Source organism: Hirundo rustica, chromosome 17, assembly GCF_015227805.2.
Source record: "Hirundo rustica isolate bHirRus1 chromosome 17, bHirRus1.pri.v3, whole genome shotgun sequence".
In the NCBI taxonomy this organism is placed as follows: domain Eukaryota; kingdom Metazoa; phylum Chordata; class Aves; order Passeriformes; family Hirundinidae; genus Hirundo; species Hirundo rustica.
Genome location: NC_053466.1, coordinates 3,963,849 through 3,991,124, shown reverse-complemented (window position 1 = coordinate 3,991,124; position 27,276 = coordinate 3,963,849). Strand labels below are relative to the sequence as shown.

General features: G+C 57.7%; 4 protein-coding genes across 4 annotated transcripts in view; 3 read left to right on the top strand and 1 right to left on the bottom strand.

The window, feature by feature from the left end:
- Positions 1 to 13,871, top strand: part of CORO1C (coronin 1C) — a 39,575-nt gene extending 25,704 nt beyond the window's left edge. The window contains exons 3-11 of the mRNA XM_040080621.2: positions 882 to 1,004; positions 6,101 to 6,230; positions 6,968 to 7,149; positions 7,645 to 7,764; positions 8,619 to 8,723; positions 9,581 to 9,726; positions 10,206 to 10,263; positions 10,348 to 10,593; positions 11,247 to 13,871. Of these exons, the coding sequence (XP_039936555.1) occupies positions 882 to 1,004; positions 6,101 to 6,230; positions 6,968 to 7,149; positions 7,645 to 7,764; positions 8,619 to 8,723; positions 9,581 to 9,726; positions 10,206 to 10,263; positions 10,348 to 10,593; positions 11,247 to 11,366 (1,230 nt within the window). The 3' untranslated portion in view covers positions 11,367 to 13,871. The remainder of the gene's footprint in view (positions 1 to 881; positions 1,005 to 6,100; positions 6,231 to 6,967; positions 7,150 to 7,644; positions 7,765 to 8,618; positions 8,724 to 9,580; positions 9,727 to 10,205; positions 10,264 to 10,347; positions 10,594 to 11,246) is intronic.
- Positions 13,872 to 15,879: 2,008 nt separating this feature from the next.
- On the top strand, positions 15,880 to 17,342 carry SELPLG (selectin P ligand). Its single transcript, XM_040080930.2, has one exon. The coding sequence runs from the start codon at positions 16,036 to 16,038 to the stop codon at positions 17,242 to 17,244; it is 1,209 nt and encodes a 402-aa protein (XP_039936864.1). The 5' UTR covers positions 15,880 to 16,035; the 3' UTR covers positions 17,245 to 17,342.
- A 3,807-nt stretch (positions 17,343 to 21,149) lies between these two features.
- Positions 21,150 to 24,256, top strand: TMEM119 (transmembrane protein 119). The gene is given in 3 exon segments (XM_040080932.2): positions 21,150 to 21,360; positions 21,363 to 21,450; positions 22,373 to 24,256. Coding segments are annotated over 3 exon segments (1,062 nt in total). The 3' UTR covers positions 23,136 to 24,256.
- Positions 24,257 to 24,301: 45 nt separating this feature from the next.
- On the bottom strand, positions 24,302 to 27,038 carry ISCU (iron-sulfur cluster assembly enzyme). The gene is made up of 5 exons (XM_040080933.1): positions 26,940 to 27,038; positions 26,747 to 26,860; positions 26,439 to 26,549; positions 25,725 to 25,803; positions 24,302 to 25,322 (listed from the first exon to the last, which is right to left on the bottom strand). Exons 1-5 carry the CDS (start codon positions 27,021 to 27,023, stop codon positions 25,228 to 25,230), a joined length of 483 nt encoding a protein of 160 aa, XP_039936867.1. The 5' UTR covers positions 27,024 to 27,038; the 3' UTR covers positions 24,302 to 25,227.
- Between the last annotated feature and the right edge of the window lie 238 nt (positions 27,039 to 27,276).

The following is a 27,276-nucleotide window of genomic DNA, read 5'->3' as shown; positions in this document are numbered from 1 at the left end:
TGTGGCTGTGGCAGTGGAGGAGTCTCCTCCTCACCCTGCTGCTACTGCCTTGCATCTGCAGTGTTGTAAATATTGCATCCCTGGCGTGCAAGGCTTGGCCAAGAGAGAGAAGGATGATGGCAGGGATTTTCCTTTTCCTTCTTCTTTGTGGAATCAGCTGTTGGAGGGGATCAGGTGCTTCAGGGTCTTCAGGGGATCCTCAGGAAAACGTAGATCCAGGGGCAGAATTGGTGTCTCAGCATCAGCTGGGTTGGCATCACTGGATTTGTCCCAGTTCAGGTTTAAGTGGCTCGTTCGGTCATTTTCTTGGGAATGTTATCCCTGTAGGGAGCTTGGCACTGGTGGCCTCGGTCCTCTGGCCGTGGAGAGAGAGATGTGGAGCAGGTGTGGCTGTCACAGTCCATGTTGGCAACATTTATTCCTCAAAACAATATTTTCCTCTGCACAACTGCATCCTAAAATCTTCCCACCCGGGCAAAATCCTTCTGTTTCAAGAAACCAGGGAGACCTGGTAAATTCAGTGACCAGCAACGCCCTCCAGTGACATTTTTAGCTTGGTTGTCTTCAGCTGTCTCTGTTGGGAAGCACAGATGAAACCAGAGCTTTGCTCTTCCCAAAATGCTGGGATGGAAAAAGGGATGGTGTGGCAGCAGGTGCTGAGATGTGGGATCACAGCCCTGCTGTGCTGCATTCTGACCTCTTTCCTTGCTCCCTGGGGAGTTTCCAGCTCCTTGATGCTGGAGAAGAGCTGCTGGTCTGTTTCCTCTGCCGATCCATGGGTTCAAATCTCATGGAATTGTGTACGTGAAAGAGCAAACGGAGGGTCGGGGAAGCACCTTCCTCTGGGATATCACAGCTCTCTTTCTTCTTCTTCCCTCCAGACAGGCAGGATTGACAAGTCCTACCCCACAGTGTGTGGCCACACGGGGCCGGTGCTGGACATCGACTGGTGTCCCCACAATGACCAGGTCATCGCCAGCGGCTCCGAGGACTGCACCGTCATGGTGAGTGCTCCCTGTGGGCTGGGCTGTGCTCCCTGCTCCAAACTCCTGCTCCAAAGGGCACTGGAATTCCTGCAGGTGTCTCCAGGAACCTCCTGTTCCGAGGTGAGGTGAGGTGAGGGCAGAGTCGTCATGGAAAGGTTTGGGTTGGAAAGGATTTAAAGCTCATCGCATTCCAACCCATGGCCTTCCACAGACCAGGTTGCTCCAAGCCCCATCCAACCTGCCCTTGGAAACTTCCAGGGATGCCCAACCTGTGCCAGGGCGTCACCACTCTCACAGGGAAGAATTTCTCCTGTTTTTCCTTCCCTTGGGCATTTGATGTTTGGGAAGAGGAATGAGAGTGCCGGTCTGTGGTGAGGTGTTCTGATTTGTCGAGCTTTGAGAATAAGACAGGTGCTTCCTTACCTCAGATATCCCAGTGTGTTGGGAAGAGGTAGGGATTGGAAGGGAAGAAGCCCAGCAGGTTGAAATTTTCCCTGTACACCTCCAAGTTTTGAGCAGGTGTCAAAAGGTCTTTTTTTTTAATAACTAAATAAAAAGAATCCCAAACTCTGCGCCTGCCAACCTTGGACTGAGACCTGTTTTAACTCAGTGACAGCCCAGCCGGGCTCGCTCCGTGACGGATGCGGAATCCCGTGCATGCAAACGCAGCAGAATAAGTGAAAGAAAATCCTTGGAAGATGAAATAATGCCAAATAACTCCAGGGATCTTTGGCCATATTTAGAAATGCTGTAGGCTGAATGTTATATTGAAATCTTATTATAGATCATGTCAGATAAATTCCTTTGCTTCTGTTCGTCGTTAAAAATGTTTGGGAGGGGATTCATCCCAAGAGGCTTTTCCTGGGACAGCTCCTGCCTGTGATCTCTCAGTCTTGGAAGCTGAAGCATGTTAACACAACGGGCTATATTTAATATTAAACAAAACAACAACTTCTGTGCTTGCAACGCTCACTACTGGGCTGGAACTGAGCTTTGGAAGGATGCGGGAATGTTTCTCCAAGCGGGATGTAGAAGGGCTGCGCATTGGGAATGTTTCTGAAATGGGAGCATCAGTGAATTGCCCAGAGCTGCCTCCCTGGAGGCAAAATAAGTCTGTAATCCAAGTGCAATGAGAAATATGTTGGGAGGCTCCAGAGGGACCAAATTGCGGAGAAAAACTGACAGAGTTCAGTTAAAAGTTGTCCAAGTGCTTGTCCAAGTGGACAAGCTCTTTCCCTCACACCATCCCAAATCCACAATCTCCCCCTCAATGCCATCCCAAATCCATGCTCTCTCCCTCACACCATCCCAAATCTACATTCTCCCTCACACCATCCCAAATCCACAATCTCCCCCTCAATGCCATCCCAAATCCATGCTCTCTCCCTCACACCATCCCAAATCTACATTCTCCCTCACACCATCCCAAATCCACGCTCTCTCCCACACACCATCCCAAATCCAGGCTCTCTCCCTCACACCACCCTGATTCTGGAGTGGAAGGGGAAGTGGGTGAGTCCTTGCTGCACTTCCAGGATCAGGGATGTGCAGGGTTTGGAAGATGTTTGGGATGTGTTAGCTGCAGGTTTGGAATGGGAAATGATGGATCCCGGCTCATTCGGGACAGTTGGGAACTGCGCCGGTGTGTGAAGAACACCCCTGGCTTGGACTTTTGGGAACGAGCTAATGAGCTTTCCCAATTTTAATTGCTTTTCTGGCCTGGCATGGATAGTTCAGTGTCCTGTTTTCCTTGACAAAGGGTTTGGGTCCTGCTTCCTGGGCAGCCTGAACGGAATAAACCCAGGGAGCTTTCCAGGACACGTGGTTGTTCATGAGCTCCGAGCTCTGCCGGGGGGAGACGAGGAAAAGTGACGTGGAGGATTCGGTGGCAATTCCAGCTGCTGGAGAAAAGAGCTTGTTCTTAAGGACCATCTGTGCCCTGGCACTGGGGGATTTAGGATCTCACCCTCTGCCACAAGAGATCTCAGCTACGTCAGCTGGACGTGTATTGAGGGAGAGAGCGTGGATTTGGGATGGTGTGAGGGAAAGAATGTGGATTTGGGGTGGTATTGAGGAGGACAGCATGGATTTGGGACAGTGTTGAGGGAGAGAACGTGGATTTGAGATTGTATCCAGGGAGAGAACATGAATTTGGGATGGTACTGAGGGAGAGAGCATGGATTTGAGGTGCAAACCGCTGTCTCCAGGTGGAGAGGGCTGATTCCCTGCAGCCATACCTCTGCAGCCCCCATGTGGCACAAGGAAGATTCACTTGGCCCTATCCAAAGCCAGAAACCCTTTCCTTTAAAGAAATTCCCAGATTTTTACAACACCTGCACATAAACCTTGATTGGGTTTGGTGTTGGGAATCCCAGACACAGCATTGGAGAGGAGACTGGGAAAGAGGAGAGGACCTGACATCCCTCTCCAAAGGCTTTCTTTAGAGCCCTTGCAAATGCCTCCTGTGGCCTCTTCCCTTGGAATTGTTTCCTTGTGCCAGCAAATGAGGAATTACTTAAATATTCCTGCTTGATGTTGTGCGGAATGGCTCTGATGTACCGCAGGCTTCTCGTTCAGCTGGAAAATGTTTTAGTGGATAAAGATTTGTAGATGGTATCGAGGCCCTCCCTCAGATATGGAAAATTCCCTTCATCAGAAGGTGGATTTTAAGGAATTTGTGTGGAAAGGCCAGAGCAGAGCTCATGTGATGGAGTAAATTCCTTTAAAAAAATCAAAGGGAGCCCTTGCAGTGACCTGAGCCACCAGCCAGGACAGGGAGAATGGGGAGAAGGTCTGACCCTACAAAAATGATGCACCAAGAGCCTCTTCCTGCAGGGATATGGCAGCAGGGCCATGGATAAATCCAGGCCTCAAATTCAGCTGCTTCCTTACTTAAAGTGATAAAAATTGATACACATGATGTGGGAAGTAATGGGTTTTTTTAATAGACATGGATTTAAACTTCTTTTCAACTTCCAGAGCCAGATGAGGCCGTTTTTTGCTTCTCTTTAAAGGGGATGAAAGAAAAGTTTGCTTTGTTTTCTTCCTCACGTGCTGTTTGTGCGAAACCTTCCCCTCCTGCCCTTCCTGCAGCCCCAAACCTCTCCCTGGGCTGTGGCACAGCTCCACTTCCTCCTGCACAAACAGACAGCCTTGATAGCATCAAACCCCCCCAAAAAACACCCAGGCACCCACGGGAGGGAGAGCTGACAAACACTTCCTAAAGCCCAGGCAATCCTGCAGCGGTTTAAGGCTTTCTCGGAGTCCTCCTGGGTCGTCCCCCTTGGCAGGGTAAGTCCTGCATCCAGAATTCTGTGATTTCCCTGGGAGCCTGATTTGATCCCAGGCTGAGGCCAGACCCCCACCCTGTTCAGGAACGAGGGGTTGGGACCGTGCCCTGACCTTTCACACGGGTTTCTTTATTATTTTTGGGAATAGCAGGCAGGATTATTGGGTCAGTAGTCTGAGGTCTGCCCAGGATTACGCTGCTCTGCAGCTGCTCCCAGCTACCAGGGCTTTACCTGACAGAAAATTCCATCTGTCCCCCAGGGGCTTTAAAAAAAAAAAAAACCCTCTTTTTCACTGGGATTTTGCCTCCCTTCCCTTTCCCACCCCCTGCACTTGCTGTCTTGTGTTTAAATTTGGTTCTGGAGTTTTCTGGCTCCTTTGCACTTGCTCAGAGGGATCTCAGGATCCTTCCTGGCTGAGATGGTGCAGAACAGAGCCGAGTCCGCCCCTGTGGCAGTCCTGCATCTAAAGTTCTCTAATTTCTCTGTGAACCTGCTTTGATCCTGGCTCTGCACAGACATCCCAACAATCCCACCCTGTGCCTGAGAGCCTTGTCCAAAGGCTCCTGGAGCTCTGGCAGCCTCAGGGCTGTGCCCATTTTCACCCCTTGCAGAGGAATCCTCTCCCACTGTGGGCATTCCTCCTGGGATGCTGAGGGTACTGGGAGGGGTGGCACTGGGAGCTGTGCCCATGAAAAACTGAATCAGTTTTGGGTTATTTAGAGGTGAGCTGTTACCCGCTGAGAATCTCTGCTGGGTTTTTTTTTTTTTTTTCCCAGTGCCAGTCATTCCTTTGAGGAGGGAAAAACTGGTATTAGCGCAGAAATCCACGTGTCCATCCCAGTCTGCCTCTCTTCCTAAATCCACTCCCTCACATCCCTCAGCATGTTGGGCATCGTGGGCAGGGTCTGGCAAGCCCCGTTCTCCCAACTCCAGGAAAAGCAAACAATGGGAAGCAAAGCAAACGCGCTCTGATGCTGCCACCTACCTACAGCAGCTCCAACTGCTCCCCGAGGGGCTCTCCCTGGAATTCCGTGTCGTTTTTTAATACACTCTATGTAGGTCAAATTCAATTCCAAGATGATTGTCCAGTGCCGAATTGCAGGAATGGTTTTGGTGGGGCTGATCCTGCCCCGGGGCCTTTGGGGTGATGGGTTTGTCTGTCCCATCCCTGGTCGCCTCCCTCCTACTGGAATTCCAGTGCTGTGGCATCCCTGGGGGGCTGTTCCTCCTCCTGCTGGCCCTTCCCTGAGGAAGTTTGCAACAGAAGCGTTGTGTAACCGGGCGAGAAGGGAACAGGCAGTGCTGATTTGGGCTGCTCTGGCTTCTTCCAGCACCAAACCACTCTTCCCTGATTAAATGGGATTTGAAGGGATCCCGAATCCAGCGGGAAGACGAACTGCTGGTGTTCCTAAAGAAGTGAAAAGTAGGCAGTGGTAGAGCTGCAGCGTCATCCCTCTGAGGGACAAGCGTAGTTTGGAAGGACAGCAGCTTGTTCCCGTGGAGCTGGAGCGGCCGGGGAGATTTTTCACACTCCTTGGGGAGCAGGAGCAGAGTGGGTCCGTGGATGTGGAGATGAAGGGGCTGCACCGTGAGGAGCTGTGGGTTTGTGCTGGCACATGAGTGAGGAAGGACGTTCCTCATGGATCAGCCAAGGGTTTATTGACAGCTGGGAACGATTCCCTCCCCGATTCCCTCCCTGTTTACACAGAGGAGCGACAGCTCCGGCGGCTGCGGGACGCGGGAAGCAGCCGAGCCAGGCGCATTTCCGAGGGGCTGCCCTTGGCTGAGCAGCTTTCCTTTCCTTTCCCTTCCCTTCCCTTCCAGGTGTGGCAGATTCCCGAGAACGGGCTGACCCTGTCCCTGACAGAGCCCGTGGTAGTGCTAGAAGGCCATTCCAAGAGAGTGGGCATCGTGGCCTGGCATCCGACGGCGCGGAATGTGCTGCTCAGCGCAGGTACGGAGCACAGGAGCGGGGAGCAGCCGCCTCTCCCTGCTTGCCTTCCTCTGCAGCTTTTCCTTTTCCTTCTTCCTCCCCCAGCTGCTCAGATCCCTGTGGATCACAAGACCCGTGGCAGTGGCTGGGAATGCTGGGACACGTGGCTCACAGCCCCCTCTGTATCTCAGCCTTTTTTATCTTCAGTTTACAGGGATAAGCACCGAGGAATTGCCTGGAATTGGAGTATGAAAGTTGTTCCAGGCTTTATTCTGCAGTAACAATTTACATCTGCATTTCCCACATCCCTCTTCTCGTATACTTTTAGAACAGGCCTGAGTGTTTCTCCTTTCCCTTGATCCCTGAAAAGTATCCCAGAGTCCGGCTGTTCCTCCCACAAGCTTTCATGGTCGGCATTTTCCAAATTGTCTCCTTGGCTGGTACAGTCCATGGAATGAGATTGTTTTGACCACTGAAAATCAGTCACATCATTATGGAAATAAATTGGGTAATTCATTATCCATTGGCACGATCTGAGGCTTCCATGGTCCCAGGGAAAGGAGCAAGTCCTTTCAGCTGGATTGTTGGATGAGCTGGGTGTTGACCATTGATAAAAATCCCTCCTGAACTCCCAATCTGGGGTTCGGTTTCCCCAAAAAACCTTTGGAGCTGCAGGAGGTTTATCCCTTGTTCCCCGCCTCTGGCTTTGCCCCTGTGTACCCCAGTCCCGTGCCCTGAGCTGTTATTTCCCATTTTAGGCTGTGATAATGCCATCATCATCTGGAATGTGGGAACAGGAGAAGCCCTCATCAACCTGGACGACATGCACGTGGATATGATCTACAACGTGAGCTGGAATCGCAACGGCAGCCTCATCTGCACAGCTTCCAAAGACAAAAAAGTCCGGGTGATCGACCCCAGGAAACAAGAAATTGTTGCTGTAAGTTTGCTTAATCTTTTAAAGAAACAACTGGATTCGCTCCAGCAGGGAATGAGCAAGAAAATATGGAAGAAAAAATCTTCTTGCTCAGTTTACACACCACATTCAGTCGCTTTCTTCAGAAATTACAGGAGGAATAGTAGGGGTTGGAGGATTTGTCTGGGTTTATTGGGATTAGTGTTTGAACCGGGATTTTAGGGCTCAGTTTTAAACCTGCAGGAGTGTAATTCCACATCTAATCCTTTTGTATAATTACAGTTCCAGAGTTGTGCATGCAGAGCAGAGCTTTAGTTGTAGCTTGCAAAGAGGTTTTCCTTCAGCCTTGCAAGAGGCCGATTGGCAAAGCTGGAATGAGCCAGGAATGTTCCCTTCTCCCGTGGCTCAGTGACTGGGTTCTTCCCTCAAGAGCTGGATGTTGCTCTTCCTGCACGGAGGAGCCACCGCTCCAAGGGTTATTCTGTTCACTGCTAATCCTGACCTGCTCCTCTCTTCCAGGAGAAGGAGAAAACCCACGAGGGAGCGCGGCCCATGCGAGCCATCTTCCTGGCAGACGGGAACATCTTCACCACCGGCTTCAGCCGCATGAGCGAGCGGCAGCTGGCCCTGTGGAACCCGGTACGATCCCAGACTGTACCCCTCACATCCATGGAGTTACAACACAGCCCTGGAATCGTGGAATGGGTTGGGTTGGATGTGGCATTAGAGCCAATCCCATTCCAAACCCCTGCGGTGGGCAGGGAGCACCTTCCACTACCCCAGGTTGTTCCAAACCCCGTCCAATCTGGCCTTGGACACTCGCAGAGATGGAGCAGCTGCAGCTTCTCTGGGGCACCCTGTGCCAGAGCCTCACCACCCTCACAGGGAGGAATTCCTTCCTAGATTCACAGTTTATGTAATTGAGGTTATTCCCTCTCCAGCTGCTGCCTGCTCCTGCTTCCATGATTTTGGCTGTGTGGTCACTCAGCGAAGGAGCTGAGCAGGGATCAGCTGGGAGCTGCAGGTTGGGAGTGCCTGGGAAGATGCACAGGGAGCAGAGGGGCTGTGGGAAGGTCACTTCTGTCTGTGCATTCAGCAGAGCAGGACAGCAGCAATCCCAGGAGGGTGCAGGGTGGAAGGGACCACCTGGATTGTGTCCAGGTGGCTTCTGAGTGTCTCCAGGGAAGTGTCTCCATCCCATCATCCATCACACATCCCATCCCGCTGACACTAGCTCACTGTGTCACATATTTCCCTTGACTCGGTGAATTTTCCTGGCTCCTGCTTTTATTTAATTTAGTGATTAAAATGCCCTTGGGGAATGAATCAGCTCGTGAACATTCCCAGGATTTCTTGTAACACACGGACGCTTCTGGGTGGTGCAGACACCACTGGGAACTCGCTGCCTACGGGGTGTTAATAATTTAGACCCTCTCTCTATGAACAGAAGCATTTCCAATCTTTATTAACATCCCTGGCATTTTTATTTCCAGAAAAACATGGAGGAGCCGATAGCCCTTCACGAGATGGACACCAGCAACGGGGTCCTGCTGCCCTTCTACGACCCGGACACCAACATCATTTACCTGTGTGGGAAGGTAAGGAGAGGCTTTGGAGCCACCTGGAGGGATGGTGCCTGTGGAATGTTCCCCAAAAAATCAGTTCTGCAGCAAACGTGGGGCCGCTCTGGAATGGGTTTGAGCCTCACCCTGCAGAACTGGGCAGGATCTGGATGTTTCTTTGAGATGGATTAGGTAAAGCTGCTCCTAATTCAACAAGTCCCACACTTGCCAAAGCATTTCTGGTGTTGACCTGGATGATTTTACACTGGTATGGAAGGTGTTGTCCTCCTTGTCCTTGGAGGTGCTGGAGCATGTGGTGACTCTGTAATTTTGTGGGGTTAAATAATAGAAAACTATAATTAAGTGCTCCTTTCTAAAAGCAATTTGTAGGAATTTGGTGCCCACATGTGATGGACTCCTACAAACAGGAGCCAAAGCCAGGATGAGCAAGGAATTACAAAGGAGGATCCACACAAGTGTGTTCATGAATCCCGTTTTGTAGCAGCTGATGAGGAATATTTGGTTTCTATCTGCCACCCCTCCTGCAGTTTCAGGGACAATGGTGTGGTGGAATTGCTTGGAATTAAGGATAAACTGGTGTATAGCCTTTCTGCCTGATTGTGGCGGGGGGCTTTTCCACAAGAGGTGAGGAAGGGGCCACTCCCAGCCTGGAAGCACGAGCTCAGTCCCTGTCCCACCGTGTCTGGAACAGGACTTGAGGGAATTGTTCAGTTGATGGACTCGGGTTGTGGAGGGGATCAGCCTTGCTTCCAGAACAGCTGTGAGCTGTCCACGGCAGCATTCCTGGAAGGAAAGGCTGTTGGGAGCAGCAGCGTGGGCACAGGGAGCGCAGGCCCTGCAGCCTCTGGAGAGTCCCCTGGGGTTCCTTGCAGGGTGACAGCAGCATCCGCTACTTCGAGATCACGGATGAGTCCCCGTACGTTCACTACCTCAACACCTTCAGCAGCAAAGAGCCGCAGAGGGGCATGGGGTTCATGCCAAAGAGGGGCCTCGACGTCAACAAGTGCGAGATTGCCAGGTGAGGAGAGCTCATCCCGGGGCTGGGAATTCCAGGAGAGGTTAAAGCAGCAGAGCGGTGAGCACGGGGCAGCCGTGGCTGAGGAAACCTGGGAAGGGCAGGAAACATCTCGGGATAAGGCTGCAGTGGCTCCAGGAGGGAACATCACTGCTGGCTGGGAGCATGATCCATCTCTTCTCCCAGGAAGCAAGTGATGGGGAAAACGTCCTCGGATGTTAGGAACAATTTCTTCATGGAAAGGGTGGTCAGGCATTGGCACAGCTGCCCAGGGCAGGGCGGAGTGCCCATCCTGGAGGGATTTAACGGCTGTGTGGATGTGGCACTCGGGGACGTGGGTGATGGTGGCCTTGGCAGTGCCGGGGGAACGGTTGGACGTGATGGTCTCAGGGATGTCTGTGGTTCCTTGGGGTTGCTCCTTCCCCGTCTCCTCCATCTCCCTGATCCTCACTCCCTGTCCCACCTCTCCTTTTCCACGGCAGGTTCTTCAAGCTCCACGAGAGGAAGTGTGAGCCCATCATCATGACGGTTCCCCGCAAGGTGAGCACTGCCCTGGGGCCGGGCTTTGGAGCCAGCTCCTGCCTCCCAAAGCGCTCCTGACTGATCCATGTCTCCTCCTTGCAGTCCGACCTCTTCCAGGACGACCTGTACCCGGACACAGCCGGCCCGGAAGCAGCTCTGGAAGCAGAGGAGTGGTTCGAGGGGAAGAACGCTGATCCTCTCCTCATCTCCTTGAAGCACGGGTACATTCCAGGCAAAAACAGGGATCTCAAGGTGGTCAAGAAGAACATACTGGACAACAAACCCGCCGGGAACAAGAAGAGTGATCTCATAAACGCTCCAAAGAAAGCAGCGGATGCCTCAAACTCCGTGAGTAAACTCCAGGAATTTTGGGTGGGAATGCCCGTGTGGGGCCAGTGACAGGACCTGAGGGAAGGGATGGAGCTGTGTCAGGACAGGGTTAGGCTGGGTGTCAGGGAAAGGTTCTTTCCCCAGAGGGCGCTGGGGCACTGCCCAGGCTCCCCAGGGAATGCTCAAGGCTGCCGGAGCTCCAGGATTGTTGGGACAGCGCTGCCAGGGACAGGCTGGGATTGCTGGGGTGTCTGTGCAGGGCCAGGGATTGGACAGGATGATCCCTGTGGGTCCCTTCCCATCATGGGATATCCCATGATTCTGTGATTCTAATTCTTCTGTAGGTACAGAAGATGACTTGGCATTGTCTTTTCCTAAATCACAGAACCATTAAGCCTGGAAAAGACTTTGAAGATCCCCGAGTCCCACCCTAACCCAGCACCTTGTTCACCTCTAATCCCTGTCCCCAGACCGTGTCCTTTGGGACACAGAGGGAAGGTTCTGGTCCTGGATGGGTGCCCTGGTGCTGCTGGAGATGCAGCTCCGTGCCCTGAGCATCCCAACTGCTCCAGAGTCTGTCACAGCCTCATCCCTCCAGCAGTCCCACTGGGAGGAGCCCTTCCCTTGGAAAACCCCCCAGCTCTCCTCACTGGCGCTTCCTTGTCTTCCAGCAAAACGACGCCAAATTGGACGAGATTTTGAAGGAGCTGAAATCCATCAAGGACACGATCTCCAACCAGGACGAGCGCATCTCCAAGCTGGAGCAGCAGATGGCCAAGATCGCGGACTGACGGGGCCGCCAGCCCAGGCACATCCCAGCTCCCAGTTCAGCCAGCAGCAGCCTGCAGCATTCCAGTACGAGCTTTCCTGTTCTCCTAAATCCACGTCAACAAGAGCCGATGATTTCAAGCCAAGCTTTTTAGTGAAAGATTTCTTTTTTTTTCCTTCGTTTCCCGATGTTCCAATGAATTTCTGTGACTGTGTCAAAAACAAAGCAAAAACGAGAAGTGCTACTTTTACGAGGGTTTGGGTTTTTTTGGTTTTTTTGGGGGTTTTTTTTGGGTTTTTCCCAGATGTTATTATGAATCCTTGAAAAACGAATCCATTCTTGACTTCCGATGTCATTGCCCAAATATCTTTTTCTAGATTTAGGGACCAACGCCACATTGTTCTTAACCATTTCTTTTTTTGTTGGTTTTTTTTTTTTTTTTAGAGTTGCCAAAAAATAGAAAAAAAAAAAAATCGCTTTTATTTTTCTTATTTGCCACTTTTGCAGTATTTGTGTTTCCATTCCAAGGGACAGGGGGTGTGGGGGGTGTTTACACTGTGCAGAGAACAAAGCTGAAGCTGTTTTGTGTAAATCCTCCGGAACAATCAGGTGGGTTCCTTTCCCTTCTCTTCCCTGTGGAATCCCCTTGGAGATGGGATCAGCTGCCTTTCCTGCTCCACAGCCTGTCCCCAGCCCCGCTGGCTGACAGAAAAACACAAATACATCATTCTGAACGAGGGGATTTGTTTCCTACTGAAGTTTTAAGCCGGCACCGTGTTTCCATTTTCCTGCTATCCCAAGCTTTGATTCCATGACCGAACTCTCACGCCTTTTACTTGCTCATTTTTATTTCCATTTCAAGGCAGAAGTGACTTCCATGCAGGAATGTTTTTGAGCATGGAGCTCCAGGTGAGCTGTGGGATGCCAGCAGTTGCTGCAAATCCTTGTTCCTGCCCCCCCTGAGCTCGTGGGTTTTTAAGGAACTTTTGGAATCCATCAGCCCCTCACACCAGTGCTGATGATAGGAATTTTCTGTGCTTCCAAGGCAGCATTAGCAGCAGAAAGGTGATTTTTTTTTTTTCCCATGATAATTCTCCACAAACAAAACGCCTCTGTTGTTACTTTTTTATCATTTGTTTTCTCCTGTCCATTGTCCCATTCCCGCCTCCCACCCTGCCATGCTGGAAAAGCTTTGCAGAAAGGATTTGTTCCCGGATAGATGAGTGACCTCCAACCCCCCCTGCACTCCCGGCCCTTCAGAGCAGAAGGGGCTGGGAGGATGGATTTGATCCCAGTTTGGAGAACTGGTTTCTCCCACGGCTCCTTTGGGATCCTGCAGGGAGAGGCCCTGTGAGTGCTCCAGGCTGGCGAGCCAGCTCCTCCTGGAATTCCACAGGGGCTCAGCTCAGCAAAGCTCAGCTCAGGCGGGGTCTCCCCTGGGAAGGAGCTGTCAGGGTTGGGGCAGGCTGGCTCCCTGCTCCCAGGCCGTGTCCTTGTGCTGGGAATGGGATCCAGGACACCCTGGAAAGCTGTGCCGGGCGGGATCGGTGCTGCCAGTCCCGGCACAGCCCGTCCCTGCGGTGCCAGGGAGTGCTGATAGCCCATCCTCGTTCCAAAGGTGGGCAGAGACCATCCGGTGTCCCAGAGCTCTGGATCCCTGTCCCAGCTGGACTCTGTCCCCGTGGCAGCTCCGTGTGCTCCCACCTGGAGCATCCCGGCGGACACGAGTCCCTTCGTCCGGGCCGAAGAGATTGATTTTTTTTTTACTATTATTTTCCATTAGTTTAGCTAGGAATTCTCCGATTTTCCATTTTTCCCCCAGCGTTTGCATGTTCAGAACTCCCAGGTTAAGGATTCCCTGCTGTGGAGGGATGTGTGTGTGGAGGCGGAATCGGCCGGGGGACGTAGCTGGAGAGGCGCGAGGACGGGACGGAGGAGACAGAGGATGTGGTGGGATTGCAGAGCAGGAAAGCTTCAGGAAAGCGGGATTTCTGTGTTTTAGGGACAAGTGGCATCCCCTGCCCTGTGCCCATGGATCCACAATCCGGCCGCTCCGGGTTCTTTGGCTGTTTGGTGACGTTTCTGTATTGCAGTAAATGCCTGAGATGTGTATTTTTATGGATTTTTTTTTTTTTTTCCCCCCTCTCTCTTTTGGAACCCAGACCCGAAGGTCGTTCTCCCCACAGTGGTGATTTCTGTGTTGATTTGTACGTGTGACTTCAGGGTTGTGTGCTCGGGGACCTCGGGTTTGTTCCTAACATTTGGAGGGAAATCAGTTTTGGGAGCCGCTGGATTGAGGTGCCCCGGGGTGGGGGTGTGGGAGATTTTAGTTCCTAGCCTGTATTTTATTTAAATGAACTGATGCCTCGCCAGGCTCAACCGGAGTCAGTGCCTGAAGCTTTTTGTAGCCGTGATATCCCGGGAGAGAACCAGCCCAGTCCGGAAAGACGCGCTCTTATAGAGCGACCAGAGTATCTGTCCAAATATTTGCTTCCATTTTCAAAAGATAAAAGTCATTGATTATAAACTGCCTCTGCTTGGCTTTTCCTTTGGCTCTCGGCATCCTGCGCCCGCCCCCGGCGTTCCAGGTCTGATTGATAACCGGGATATGGAATTGGGATAACCGGGACTCGAGGGGGGGGCTGTGGCTGAGGGGGTCCTTGGGGACCTTCTGCTCTTGTCCCAGGAGAGCCGGGGCCCATTCCTGGGGTCACACCTGGAATCCTCCCTGGCGATTCCCGGTGCTGAACCCAAGAGCTTGGCTGGGCGTGTGTGGGATGTGGTGGCACGGACGGGCTGGGGGATCGGGGCTGGATGGGGGTGATGCCTTCCCGGGAAGGAGCAGCGCTGCTTGGGAGCTACCCTGGATCCGGGGGGGGGGCTCATTCTGCTCTTCCCCCCAGGTAAAATTTGTTTCAGGCTGCAGGAAGTCTGGAAGGACTCAGAGCCTGGGCTGGAAACAGCATCACTTACTCCACCCAGGTTTGATCTTTCTCAGGGCTGCGGCGTTTCAGGGGATGTTGCACAACCGCCTCCGGAACACCCCGGCACCACCCCAAAGCCGGGCAGGGATGCTCCCAGAGAGTCCGCATTCCCCGGGCACCGTGGATCCATCCCAGGGATGCTCATCCCACAGGCCTGAGCCCCACTTCTTCCCTCTTCCAGCCCCCTGGGCAGGTGTTCGGAGCAGGGGCCGCTGAGGTTCCGGAGGGCGGGGGGTTGTTGTCACCCCGAGCCCGTTCCTGCGGATGTGCCGCTTGCGGCACCTTCCTGCGGCTGCGGCTGCGCCTCCCGCCCGGCAGCCTGCGGTTGGGGCGGGGGCTTTCCTGCCGTGCCCGTGCCACGAGGCCGGGACAACACCCGGGACAACACCCGGGACAACACCCAGCGGACCCCCGAGACCCCCTCCGAGCGTCCCGGGGACAGTGCAAAGAGAAGGAGCCCGGCACAAAGGCAGCGTAAAACATCAGGGCCTCACCCTCCTCCTCCTCCTCCTCCTCCTCCTCGTGTGCTAGGGCGTTTCCCGGTGTTGAGGTATCTCAGGGCACCCTGGCCGTGCCCACACCGTGCCCGGGGGAGGGTGGCAGCCCTGGCACCAGGTTCGCCGTCACTTCTGCTTTCGGCGCGACGCCAGCCCCGGCGCGCAGCTGCTCCGCGGGGCCGTCGGCGCGGGGCACGAAGCCCCTCTTTGGGGTGCAGCGCACACCCCGCCACCCTCCCCGGGGGAGTGCCCGCAGCCCCCCAGCCCTCGGTGGCCCCGCTCTCGCCGTGACGTCCTTCCCCCGCGGGCTCTGGAAACCGCAGCCGCTTTTTCCGCGCTCCCTCCCTCCCTTCCCCGCCCGGCCGGAGGTGCAGGCGGGGGCCGGCCCACGACGCCCCGCGGGTGCCGGTGCCAGGGCTGCCCTCGCCCCCCTCCGTGCCGGCCCCTGCAGTCGGGATCCCGCCGCCTTCATCAGCACAGGTGAGCGCCGGTGGGAAGGTGCTGGATCGGGGCTCGGCCCGCGGGGATGCTCTGGGCGCAAAGGGGGTGCTCGGGATCCCCGAGGGTGCCGCGCTCCGCGCTGCTCCCTGCGGGTTTGGGGATGTGGGAGCCCCCTGGGGATGCTCGGGGCATTGAGCCGTGTCCGGATGCTGTCGGGTGCGGATCCTCGGGGACCTCGGCGGCTTTCGCCCACCGGGGGTGCCGAGGGAAGGGGGAGTTGGTGATGGAACAGGGGGATTTGGGGTGAGCTCGGGGTGGATTTGCCTCTCCTGCTCCAGCACAGAGGCACAGGCTCAGCCCTGGAGCCCTGTGCCAGCCCGGCGGGTGGAAGGGGAGGACGGGCACCCCGGCAGGGGGGTCTGTCAAAACGTGGGTGACATCTCTGTGGTTTCATTTCCACACGGAGACTCATCCCGCAACTGACCCGTCCCGCAGCAGCCGCCTCCATCGCGGCTGATTTCCCATTTCCAGACACTCAACTTCCTCATCAAAACTTGCTCCTGGAGCAGAGCCACGGGTGCTGAGCTCCCGCAGGTGGGGGCTGTGGCGGGAGGAGCTCGCTGGGTGCATCCTCCATCCCCCCAAACCCGAGGGCTCCTCTCCAGAGGGGAAGGAGGATCCTCGGCTGGAATGTTGGGGCAGTTCCCTGCTCAGCATTCTCCCGCGGGGACCGCGATGTCACCTGCGCTTTCTGTCCCCTGCAGGTCCCATGGCGCTGGGCCGGGCCGTGCTGGTGCTGCTGGTGCTGAGCCCCCTGCGGGCGTGTGGGGCTGAGCTGCTGCAGCCGGGGCTGCCGCGGGGCGGGCAGTGGGTCTGGGGGGCGGCCAAGCCGCTGCCCCTCTCCCGTGAGAAGAGGGATGACGGTGAGCAGGAGCCCGGTGCCACCGCGATGACCGGCGGTGACAAGAGCGACGGCGGCTCTGTGCCACCAGCAGCGCCCGGCACCAAGGCCAGCCCGCTCCGTGTGCCAACCACAGCCGATCTGATGGATGATTCCCCCGAGCCTGAGCTGCTGCTGAGCTCTGCAGCACCAGCTCTGCTCACCAACGCCAGCCTGAGGCAGGTGCTTGCAGTGTCCACCACGGCCGAGCCTATGGATGAGACGGATTCCCCTAAACCCAACTTACTGGAGGATTCCGTGGCACCAGCAGCGCCCAGCGCCAGCACCAGCCCGCTCTGGGCGCCCGTAGTGTCCACCACAGCTGATGCCATGGATGAGACAGATCCCCCGGATGATCTCCACCTGCTCCCCAGCTCCGCAGCAGCGCCCAGCACCGAGGCCAGCCGGGCACGCGTGGTGCCAACCACAGCTGATGCCAGGGATGAGACCGATTCCCCTGCTCACGATCTGCTGCCAGGCTCAGAGCCTGGCACGCCATCAGGAGCCCAGAAGAGCATCACCACCACCCCCAGCTGGCTCATGCCACCCATCGAGGAGGACACAGTGACTGACGGCCTGGACGGCAGCTCCTCCACGGGGCCACGCTCAACAGCCCTCCCAGCCTTTGTCCTCCACACCACGGGCTACAAGAAACCCAAGAAAGCCGGAGCTCCGCCTGCACCGACCCTCCCGGCGCCTCGGGACACGACGCCGTGGGGCACCGCGGTGCCCTGGGAGCCCAGCGGGGTGGTGAGCAAGTGCCTGCTGGCCATCCTGCTGCTGGGGCTGCTGGCCGCCGCCTTCCTGGTGTGCATGGGGGTGCTGGGGACGCTGCTGTGGCGGCGGGCGCGAACCGGGCAGCGCCGCTTCAGCCCCACCGAGATGGTTTGTATCTCCTCGCTCCTGCCCGACGCCGAGGCGGCCGCCGGCCCCCGGCCCGTCCCGGCCCCGCGGCACAAGCTGCTGCTGCCCGACGGCAGCTGCGAGCCCGATGGAGACAACCTGACTCTCAGCAGCTTCCTGCCGGAGCACTCCTGAGCCCCAGGGGATGGCTGCTGCATCCCGCCGCGCTGCGGGGCCGCGGTGCCCGGGGGAGCCGCGGGCCGGGACCCCTTGTCCCCCGGTGTTTTAGCTTGGAGCAGCGTGACGGAGCTGCCAGCTCGGCCCTCGAGGCCCATCCCATTAAAGAGTTTTCCCGGACGTGGTGGTCTCTTCCTGGCAGGGATGGCACCCGCCAGCCCCTTCCCCTCCCCGCCCCGCCGCCTGCCCACATCCTGCTGCCAAAATTTCGCTTCTCCATCCTCCCCCTCAAACCCCTGGGGGAGCAGAAACGAAACCCGCGGTCACCTCTCCGCCGGGCAGGGACCAGACCCCGGGACCTCCTCCCCGCCCGGGCCGGGCCTCGTGGGAGCTGGAAGGGCGGGGGGGCCGGGGCGGAAACGCCGTGGGATGGGGACGGGGACGGGGACAGGGACGGGTGCGCTCGTGGCACAACGTGTTCCTGTCTGCGGTCGCTGCAGCGAGGCGGGGACGCCTCCGGGGCCGCCGCTGCCTGTCAGGTGCTCGGCCCGGGGCCGAACGGCGGCCGCAGGGTCCCGGCATCATCATCCGGCAGCGCTGGCCCCGACTGCGACTGGGAATGGCAGGGACGGGGAGAGCAAATCCATGAGAGGCCAGCGAGGGCTCCTCCATTTCACCCGCTCGGGCAGGTGTCAATCATCCCACATCCCCACATCCTCACATCCCCATCCCTGCTGAGACCAGGTTCAGTGTCCCAATCCCTCCGTCCCCACCCCTGCCCTGCCAGATTCAGCACTCCCATTCCCACATCCCCATTCCTACGTCCCCGTATTCCCTTCCCCACGTCCCCAGGCTTGCAGCCTCCTCCAAGGCCACTCTGGGCTGTCTATCCGGGGGGAATTGCCAGCGTGGTCGTTCACCTGCGTCCCGACCCTGCTGCCTGTTTACATTCACACTGTGCTTGGGATATTTTCCATCTGGATCCTGGCAGCTGCGCGGCCCCGCTCCGGCTGCGAATGTAAATGTTTACGGGTGAGTCAGCAGAGCCCGGGGATCCGCAGCCGGTGGCCGTGGCCGGTGCCCACGCAGGACGCCCTGGCCGTGGGCTCCTCGCTGATGCCACCCTGCTGTGTCCCACCGCGTCCCCACGCCAGCGCCCCGCCAGCCAAAGCAGCCACGGGGGAAGAGGGATGCTCCCATCTCTGGCTTCACCCCGGAGCAGCTCATCCCCCCTCCGCCCCCGGTGAGGATGAGGCCGGTGTGTCCTGAGGAATTGCATGGATCCCAGGGATTGCTCCCGCTCTCCCAGCCCCGTGCCGGCCGCTCTCCAGCAGGAGCCCAGCGAGGAGAAGCTTTCCTCCACGGCAGGAGCGGGAGCCGGGAGCCGGGAATCGCCCTATTTGGCGCAGTCAGCAGGTCCTGTCGGGCTGCCATCGCCCACCTCACGGCGCAGGAATTCACGGGGAGCGGGCGCGGTGTCACAGCAGGAGGGCAGAGTGCGGTGGGGTGACACCGGGCTGTGGTGGGTGACAGGGGACCGGGGTGACACCGGGCTGTGTGTGACAGGGGACTGGGGTGGCACTGGGCTGTGGGTGACAGGGCTCCAGGGTGGCACTGGGCTGTGGGTGACAGGGGACTGGGGTGGCACCGGGCTGTGGGTGACAGGGGTCCAGGGTGGCACCGGGCTGTGGGTGACAGGGGTCCAGGGTGGCACCGGGCTGTGGTGGGTGACAGGGGACCGGGGGTGGCACAGTCCCACTCACGACGCTGCACATGGAGCCCCACACACCTCGTGCAGCTCTGCAGGACGGATCCCCTCCGGGTGTTTTGCTGGCACAGCAAAGCGCAGCCCAAGGAAGCAAATTAGAAGCAGAGCGAGGCTGAAATGCCTCAAATTGCCGGTTCCCCGGGCGGGCCGTGCCGCCGAGCCCAGCCCTGCGCGGCACCGCGTTCCTGCTGCCCCAAATTACACAGCGGGGCCGGGCGGTCCCGGCCCTGCCCAGCTCCGAGGGGCCGGGCCCGCGCCCGCCGCAGGCAAAAACGGCATCGTAATGGCCGGTGGGAGCTGGCACCGGGAATCTGGGACGGGGATCCCGCCGCGAGGGTGGGGACGCTGGGCAGGGAGGGATGGGGATCTTGGGCGAAGGGAATTGGAAATACTGGGCAGGGATGGATGAGGATTCTGAGCAGTGGAGGGTGGGAACCGTGGGCAGGGTGGGACGAAGGTGCTGGACGAGGAGGGATGGAGACTCTGGGCAGAGCAGGATGGGGATCCTGGCGAGGGCGGGGTGGGGTTCTTGGATGAGCGGCAACGGGGACTGCGGACGATGCGGGATGCAGACCCTGGGCAGGCTGGAATGGAGACCCTGGCCGAGGATATTGAGCCCAACACTGGGCTCATGGGGGGAAGCTCAGCCCCATCCCCATCCCCACCTGGGCTGCAGGAGCAGGGCCGGATGCTGCTGGAGCTCCTCCAGGCCGCCCTGGTCCCCGGCCTCCTCTCCCCTTTCCCCCTTCCCCTCTAAGATTTCATCACTGAGCACTTAAGGCCGGGAAAAGCCGCCCCAGCAGCTGCTGGGAGCCGCCAGACGGACGGAGCTTTTATTTCGGGGAGCCGCGACGCCGGCGGGGACGCAGGAGAAACCCCGGCGGCGCCAGCCCCGCTCCGAACGAGGGGACAGAATCCCCCCACCCCGCGGGGGTCACGGTCCCCGGGCGCTGGCCGTGGCTTTTTGGGGGGTCTGGCAGGTCCCCAGAGAGGAGCAGAGGAAAATAGCAACAGGATGAGGTCACGCAGCGGCTGCAGCCTCTTGAGCAACCTCAGGCCAGGCCGAGGGGACCAGGGCAGGGGGAGACACAGCTCGGGAGGGGCTCAAGAGATGCCCCCAGACCCCCAAACTGGAGACCAGGACCCGGGGAGCTGAGCAGCTGCTGTGTTTGTCTGGGGAGCCGGGGGACCCCTGTCTGTGTCCCTGCCTGCACCCCAAGGCAGAGCATTTCCAGGCTGGGATTTTTAGGAAGTGTTCTCCTGAAATTAAGGGGATGGTCTGGAGCCATGTTTGCCCCACTGCCTCAGTAATGCCAGGGCACTGAGCCCACATCCCTCACTGTCCCCCTTGGACCCTCGGATGGGCTTTACCCCCGACCCTGGTGGATAAAAACACTAAAAACAACCCCCTGTGTGACCCCCATCCCCACTTGCACCCCAAAACGTGGCCCCTTGCGGGGTTGATGATGGGGAGCACCGTGGCTCCTTTGCTGACGGGATAAACCGGGAAACACCCCCAGCCCCAGCTGGAGTTCGTCTGGGAGGGGGCTGGGGGCTGCCTGCCTTCCCTGGCCTCCCACACCCCCTCCCCATCCCGGCTGTAATGAGAACAAGCTGGTCCCGGGCTGCGACGCAGGAGGAGGAGGAGGAGAAGGAGGAGGAGAAGAGGGAGAAGGAGGAGGCTCCATCCCAGCAGGCTGCAGAAAGGGGCTCGAGGTGTGTGGGACAGATCCCGTCTTCCCGGCTCCCTCCTGCCGGCTGCGGGCGAGGTGAGGATCCCCCTGGATGTGCCAAGCTGCTCCCCAATTTTCGGGTGGCTCTGGAGCAGGGCAGGGGCTGTCCCGCAGCCGGGGGTGCTGCGGTGAGGGCTGGGCATGGTCCCCACGGCGGGACACGGGATGGAGCCGGCCACATGGCTGCATTCCCAGGCAGGAATCGGAGCGTGCTGCATCTGGACAACGCCAAAATCGTGAATTTCTGCAGCGGCTGGGAAGCGGAGCTGGGAAGGAGCTGTGGGTCTGGGGGTGGGCGAGGACGGGAATGGGATTGGGAAGGGTGTGGAGGGCTGGCCATGCCCGCGGTGCCAGGCCCTGCTCTTGGCACTGCTCTGGGCTTTTCTCAGCCCCTCCATGGCCACGGCTGCTCCTCAGCTCCAATGCCTGCCGGGGAATTGATGCCATCCCCATCCCGGGACCCCTTTCCCGCCGAGGGGCCCCTGTCTGGGGTGCAGAGGAGGATGAAGGGGCTGACTTCAGCCCCTCAAACCCTTCGTTCTCCCGCTGCTGGTCAGTGCTGTGACCCCACGGCTGCAGCGGTGCCCATGGGGAGTCGGGAGGGTTGGGGGTCAGGGGCACCTCCCACCTCCGCTCCTTTTTTTTGCACTGGATTAATGGAAACCAGATTGTGCAGCCGGAAAAGAGCCTGGAAGCCAAATCCTGCTGCTGGAATCCCTCTCTGTCTGTAGGGCTGCTGCCTTGGGTTTGTTTGGGGGGAAAATGGGATGTGGGTTGGGATTTGGGGAGCCTGAGGCTGGAGAACTGTCACGGGGGGTCCCTGCTGATGGACGTGGGGAGCTGCTTCCTGAGACCTCCCCACGGAGCCGTGTGGAGGGGAAGAGCCCTGGGAACGGCTCGATGGCGTTACGTGGCGCGGCACGCGTTGATGTCCCTCGGGAACGTCTCGCGCCGTGGTGGAGACGGTCACGTCCCTCTCCCAAATCCCGCGGGGTGCAGGGGCTCACCCCGGTCACTGCTCCGCGCTGGGAAGCGCGTGTCCCGTGTCCTGCAGCACGCTGTGTGCTGTGGAACGGGGCAGATCCAGCCCCATCCGGGCGAGGAGCACGGCACAGGGACGGAACCAGCCTTCCCCCTTCACCAGGGACGCTCAGGTAGCCGGGACCCACGTTCCCCGCACCTCAGCTCTGGGGCTTTGTCCCACGCCCCATCCCAGCTCCACTCAACCACCGTGGCGGCACCGGGGTGAAATCCTGCCCCAACCTATTTTTAGCCGTGCTCCAGCTGGGAATTAACGGTCCGGGACGGGCGGTTGGGAAATGCCTCTTGCTCCGGGCCCAGCCCCTTTGTAGCATCGCCCGTGTCAAAGTTTCCACTGCAAACCTCCATTTTTTCAGGAATTCTCTAATCAGCCAAATGACCGCTGTCTGGAGCCGGGCGCTGGCTGCAGCCCCGGTCCCCCGGCCTTGAGCAATCCCACCCAGCTGGCTTCCAGCTGCGCCCTCGGAAAACAAACGGAGCCCCTCGCTCCGTCAGGGCCAGAAAACCGGAGCTGCCTTTCTACTTCCACACGGAAATTCAGGCGGGTGAGGGCTGGCTCTGCCGGGCTATTAACACGTCCCCCTGCACTCTCTGCATCCGACAGGTCTCCTGCACGAATCCCGGGAATGGGCTCGGCCATGGGCACGTGGTTGCTGCTCTTGGTGCTGCTGGCGGCGGCCCCGGCGCGGGCGGCGGCGCCCCGGCGGCGCCCGGTGCTGCCGGAGGCCGCGGGCAGCGGGGACGGGGACGAGGCGTCGGCCACGCTGCCCGCCCAGCCCGTGACCCCCCGGATCAGCCCCACGCTGGGGGACGCGCCGGGGACCACGGTGACCAACAGCTCGGCGCCGGGCGTGCTGGACGGGCTGGTGGACTTCTTCAAGGAGTACCTGCTGCTGGTGGTGGTGGTGGGCTCGCTGTCCTTCGTCCTCCTCTTCATCATCTGCGCCGCCGTCATCGTCCGGCAGAAGCACAAGGCCTCCGCCTACTATCCCTCCTCCTTTCCCAAGAAGAAATACGTGGATGAGAGGGACAAGTCCGGGGGAGCGCGGGCGTTCAGCGAGGTGCCCGAGAAAGCGCCCGAGGCCGGCGCGGAGGAGCCGCTGGACGGCAGCCGGCAGCTCCAGGCGGACATCCTGGCTGCTGCCCAGAACCTCAAATCGCCCCACAAGGCGCCGCTGGCCAACGGGGCCCAGGGCGAGCAGAATTCCCCTCAGGAGGAGGAGGAAGAGGAGGAAGGAAAGAAGCCTGGGGATGAGCAAGCCAAGCCCCCCGCCCAAAATCCAGGCGCGGAGGAAGCGGCGAGCGCAGGGAGCAAGGAGACCCCCGACGCATCCCAGGATGGCTCCCAGGCTCCCTCTGGGATCTGAGGCAGGGACACAGCCCCCGGCGAGCCTGAGCAGCTGCTGCCTGGGGACGCACGATGGACGTGGTGGATCAGGCTCCGTACGTACGTGGTGGCTCGAGGAAGCCCCGATGAAGATCCCATTCCCTCCCCGGCTCCCCCGACCCTCGTGCTGATGGGATGTTCGTGGGGAGGGGGATTTGCCAGCTGGTGGTTTTCCCCAGCACTGGAACGCCGTCAGCCCCGGCTCCTGCTGCCCGAGGGGCTTCTCCCCACCCCAGGCACTGGGTGGGTGCATTCCCCCAGCTCCAGCTCTGACCCCTTTTTTGCCACCAGCTTCCTCCCAAGTGTTATTTTAATCAGCAGCAGCAGCCTGGTCCGTGCCGGGCTCCTGGCTGGGAGCTGCGTCCCTCTGGGAAGAGGGATGGGACCGGGGCTGGAGATCTGTAGGACATGGGTCAGCTGTGCCCATGGCCACCCAGGGGAAAGAGGGGTAAGGATTTAGGGACAAGGACGCTCCTTTCCTTCTTTCACCCCAGAGCCCAGCTGGATTTTTGCCTCACTTCCTGAACCCCTTCAGCTAGAAATAAACATTTCCTCCGCACAGCTCCTCTCCCGTGTGTCTCTGCAGCCGTGGGGACAGTCCCCGTGTCCCCGCGCTCCTCCAGGGCCAGTGGAGCCCTGGGCAGGGCGTTATCAGTCCCCACATCAGCACATCACGTGCCCTTCCAGGAAACCTTTATCTTGTACCCACAGCTGTGGGGGACTCAGCCACGGCACTGGGGTGCAGCTGCTGCGGTGGGGACAGCGGGGAAACCTGGGAGGTGAAAGAGGGGCTGCTCTGCCTCAAAAGCAGCACAACCCCACACCCCTGTATCCCTGCAACCTTCCTGCACCCCTGTGTTTTATCCCATCATGGTCCTGCCTCAGGACAACATTCCCTTGGGAAGAGCGTGCCACCACGACGAGCTGATTTTGCCCCAAAGCAGATGTGAGCGTGTGAAGTTTTCATTATTTCTTTTTTTTTTTTTTTTAAACTGGGAAATAGCTGGATTGTTCCATGAGGGAGAGGCACGTTCCTCGCTGCTGGAGGGTGCCAGGAGCTGAGGAACCACAAGAGGGACCTCACGAGAGGCAAACTCACAGCAAAGCGTGACCTCTGCCTTAAAAATTACGAATATTGTGCCCAGATGGAGCAGAACGAGACAATCGTTTTTTTAAATGTGGTTTTAAATTTTTAACAACACCCCTCAGTACGAAAAATGGGAAGTGAGGTGTCTTGTGGGGGGTTAGAAGGTAAGTAAGTGAAGCTGGCCAATGTGTCGTGTGCTTGGTTTGGAAATACTCCCCTGGAAAAGAGGAACTCTGGGAGCTCCCCCTCAGCTCTGCATTCCAGCTCTGCTATTCCCCACCGGGGTTCCAGTCTGAGGGTGTATTTAGAGAATCTTGGAGTGGTTTGGGTTGGAAGGGACCTTAAAGCTCATCCAGTTGCAAACCCCTTCCTTGGGGAGGGACAGCTTCCTCTAGCCCAGGATTTACAGCTGCTAGAGAGCACCTGGTGAGTGAAAAAGTGAAATTCTTAAGAGAAAACACCCCAAAATTCAGGCTGTTCCTCAAATAAGAGCTTCAAAAATTAAGCAGTGACAGGATGGGAGCAGAAATCACCAGTGTTTCCTGGCCACTTTTCCCTTTGGCACCTGCAAAGGGTCCAAGAGCTCCAGGAGCAGGAATTTGCCCCCGGATTGCGAAACCAACCCTGACGCAGCCGGAGCCAAGGGCGGCCCCAGAGCTCTCACACATACATCCAAACCAGGCCAACGATTCCCACCAAATTCCATCATAAAATATTAGGCAAAACTAGACATCTTCCCAAAATAAAGGTCAAAGTGCAGCCCTTCCAGTACCAGTTTTGTCTCCGGAGCGGATTCTTCCCACGGCACTCCCGAGGGAAGAGGAGCTCCCATCCACGTGAGCACTACGGAGTGGCTGGACACCACAGGGACACTTTGTGCGTAACTTGTGCGTATCTTACAGCTTGAGTAGTGCACAGGGTCCTACTACAGCTCGGGAATTGCACTGCAGAGGGAGGAGGGAGGAGGGGAGGCTGCGCAGGCAGTTCAGGCATTGTCGGCTTTTTTGTCGGATTCTCTGCTTGACTCCTGCTTCAGTTTGTAATCAGCCAAGGCAGCCTTGATGGCGTCTTCAGCCAGCACTGCAAAGCAAAAACAAAGAGGATTTTAAGGAGAATTCAAGGGCTTTTAGGACAAAAGATGAGGTAAAAACAAAAGCAGGCAGCGGTGAGTTAACAAGACCAGCAGCACGGATTGATCTTAAGAGGAAAAACTGAATGGAATTCCTGAAATACTGAACTCCTACAGTGCTGATTTCATGTAATATAACTTCAGATAAAAATATAATTCAGAATCTGATTATTACCAGTGTGCTGAGCCACAGGCTCCAAAATATTGACGTGATCTGAACATCCTTGAATTAACCCTGAAATCTGAACAAGTTTTCTCTTAAGGATGGTGTCGTGCAGAAACTGTTTGGAAAACAGCACCCAGAAGCATCTGTGCTATTCCCAGAGCATCTGAGATCCAGTGTTTTTACTTACTGGAGCAGTGCAGTTTGACAGGGGGAAGGCAGAGTTCCTTGGCAATATCTGTGTTCTTGATTTTCAGCGCTTCGTCAACCTGAAACACAGGCAGAGGTGGTGACAAAACCTTTACAGTCACAGGCCCTGCTGTTTGTGTTTGCTAAGGTTTAGTGCTCCAGAGCCAGCAGAATCCACAGGGGAGATTATCTAAGGTGCCCAGGGCAGTGAGGGATGTGGGAATTGAGGAATATCTGACATAGCAGTGTCACAGACTGTCCCCACTTGGGCTGCTCCAAGGCTGCTCATCCTCTATCATGGCACTGAAGTGCATTTACTGTTGGCAGAAAAACCAGATCTAACTGATCTAAAGACTCCCTGTAACTAAAATTTCTGCCACCACCCTGGTTTTGCTCATTGCATAAGGCACAAAGTCATTTCCTGGTGAAATTGTTCAAAAACATACGGATGTGGCACCTGGGGACATGGTCAGTGGTACAAGCTGTGGGGGACGGTTGGACTTGATGTTCTTAGAGTGCTTTTCCAACCTTAATGATTCTCTGATGGTTATTGAAAAAGACAATTATTGCCCTACAACTGAAACCCTGACAGTGCTGGCAGTTCCTTCTACTGCACAAAGTAGCGCAGGGACTCCCTGGAGAGCACTTCCTACACGATCCCAACAGAGAACCCAGGCCCGTGGGAAGCTCCGACGCTTTCCCGGAGCTCCCTCACCGTTTTCCCTTTGACCCACTCCGTGGCCAGCGAGCTGGAGGCGATGGCCGAGCCGCAGCCGAAGGTTTTGAAGCGAGCGTCCACGATCTTGCCGTTCTCGTCCACTTCCACCTGCGGGAGCATTTTGGGGACGTTTCAGCACCCGGTTCAGCTCAGCCGGGCCCCCGAGGAGCGGGACTGGCCCTGCCGCGGGCACAGGGCGGGCATGAGGGAAGCCCGTGCCGTCCCCTGAGGGGACACGGGCAGGTTTGACCCTCGCAACAGCTCCCTGTGATCCCACCCAGCTGCCAGCGGGTCCCCAAGGTCACCTGCAGCTTCATGACATCGCCGCAGGCCGGGGCGCCCACCAGGCCGGTGCCCACGTTCTTGGCATTGCGGTCGAGGGAGCCGACGTTGCGCGGGTTCTCGTAGTGATCCACCACCTGCCAAGACACAGCGTCAGCGAGTGGCACACCGCGCCCCCCGCCTCCCGTCCCTCCCCGTGTCCCGCTCGCCCCTCACCTTCTTGTGGTAGCCCAGCGCGGCCGGGGCCGGGCCGGGCCGGGGCCGCAGCAGCGCCGCCCCCGCCGCCCTCAGCGCCGCCATCTTAACTGAGGGGAGGGGCGGTGTCCGACTCCCTTTTATAACCTCGGGCGGGTTGGCCACGCCCCGACCACGCCCCAACCGCGCCCCTTCGCCTCCCCGATCCCGGGTCTCACCCCGGCCATACGTTCGCTGTTAGCCGCTCGGCGCGAGCATTGGAGGCTTCCTGTGGGGAGGGCCTCGCGCTGTGGCTAGAACTATCTGTAAATAAACAAACGATGGAAACGGCCTTTCAATCGCGCCATATCGCGACAGC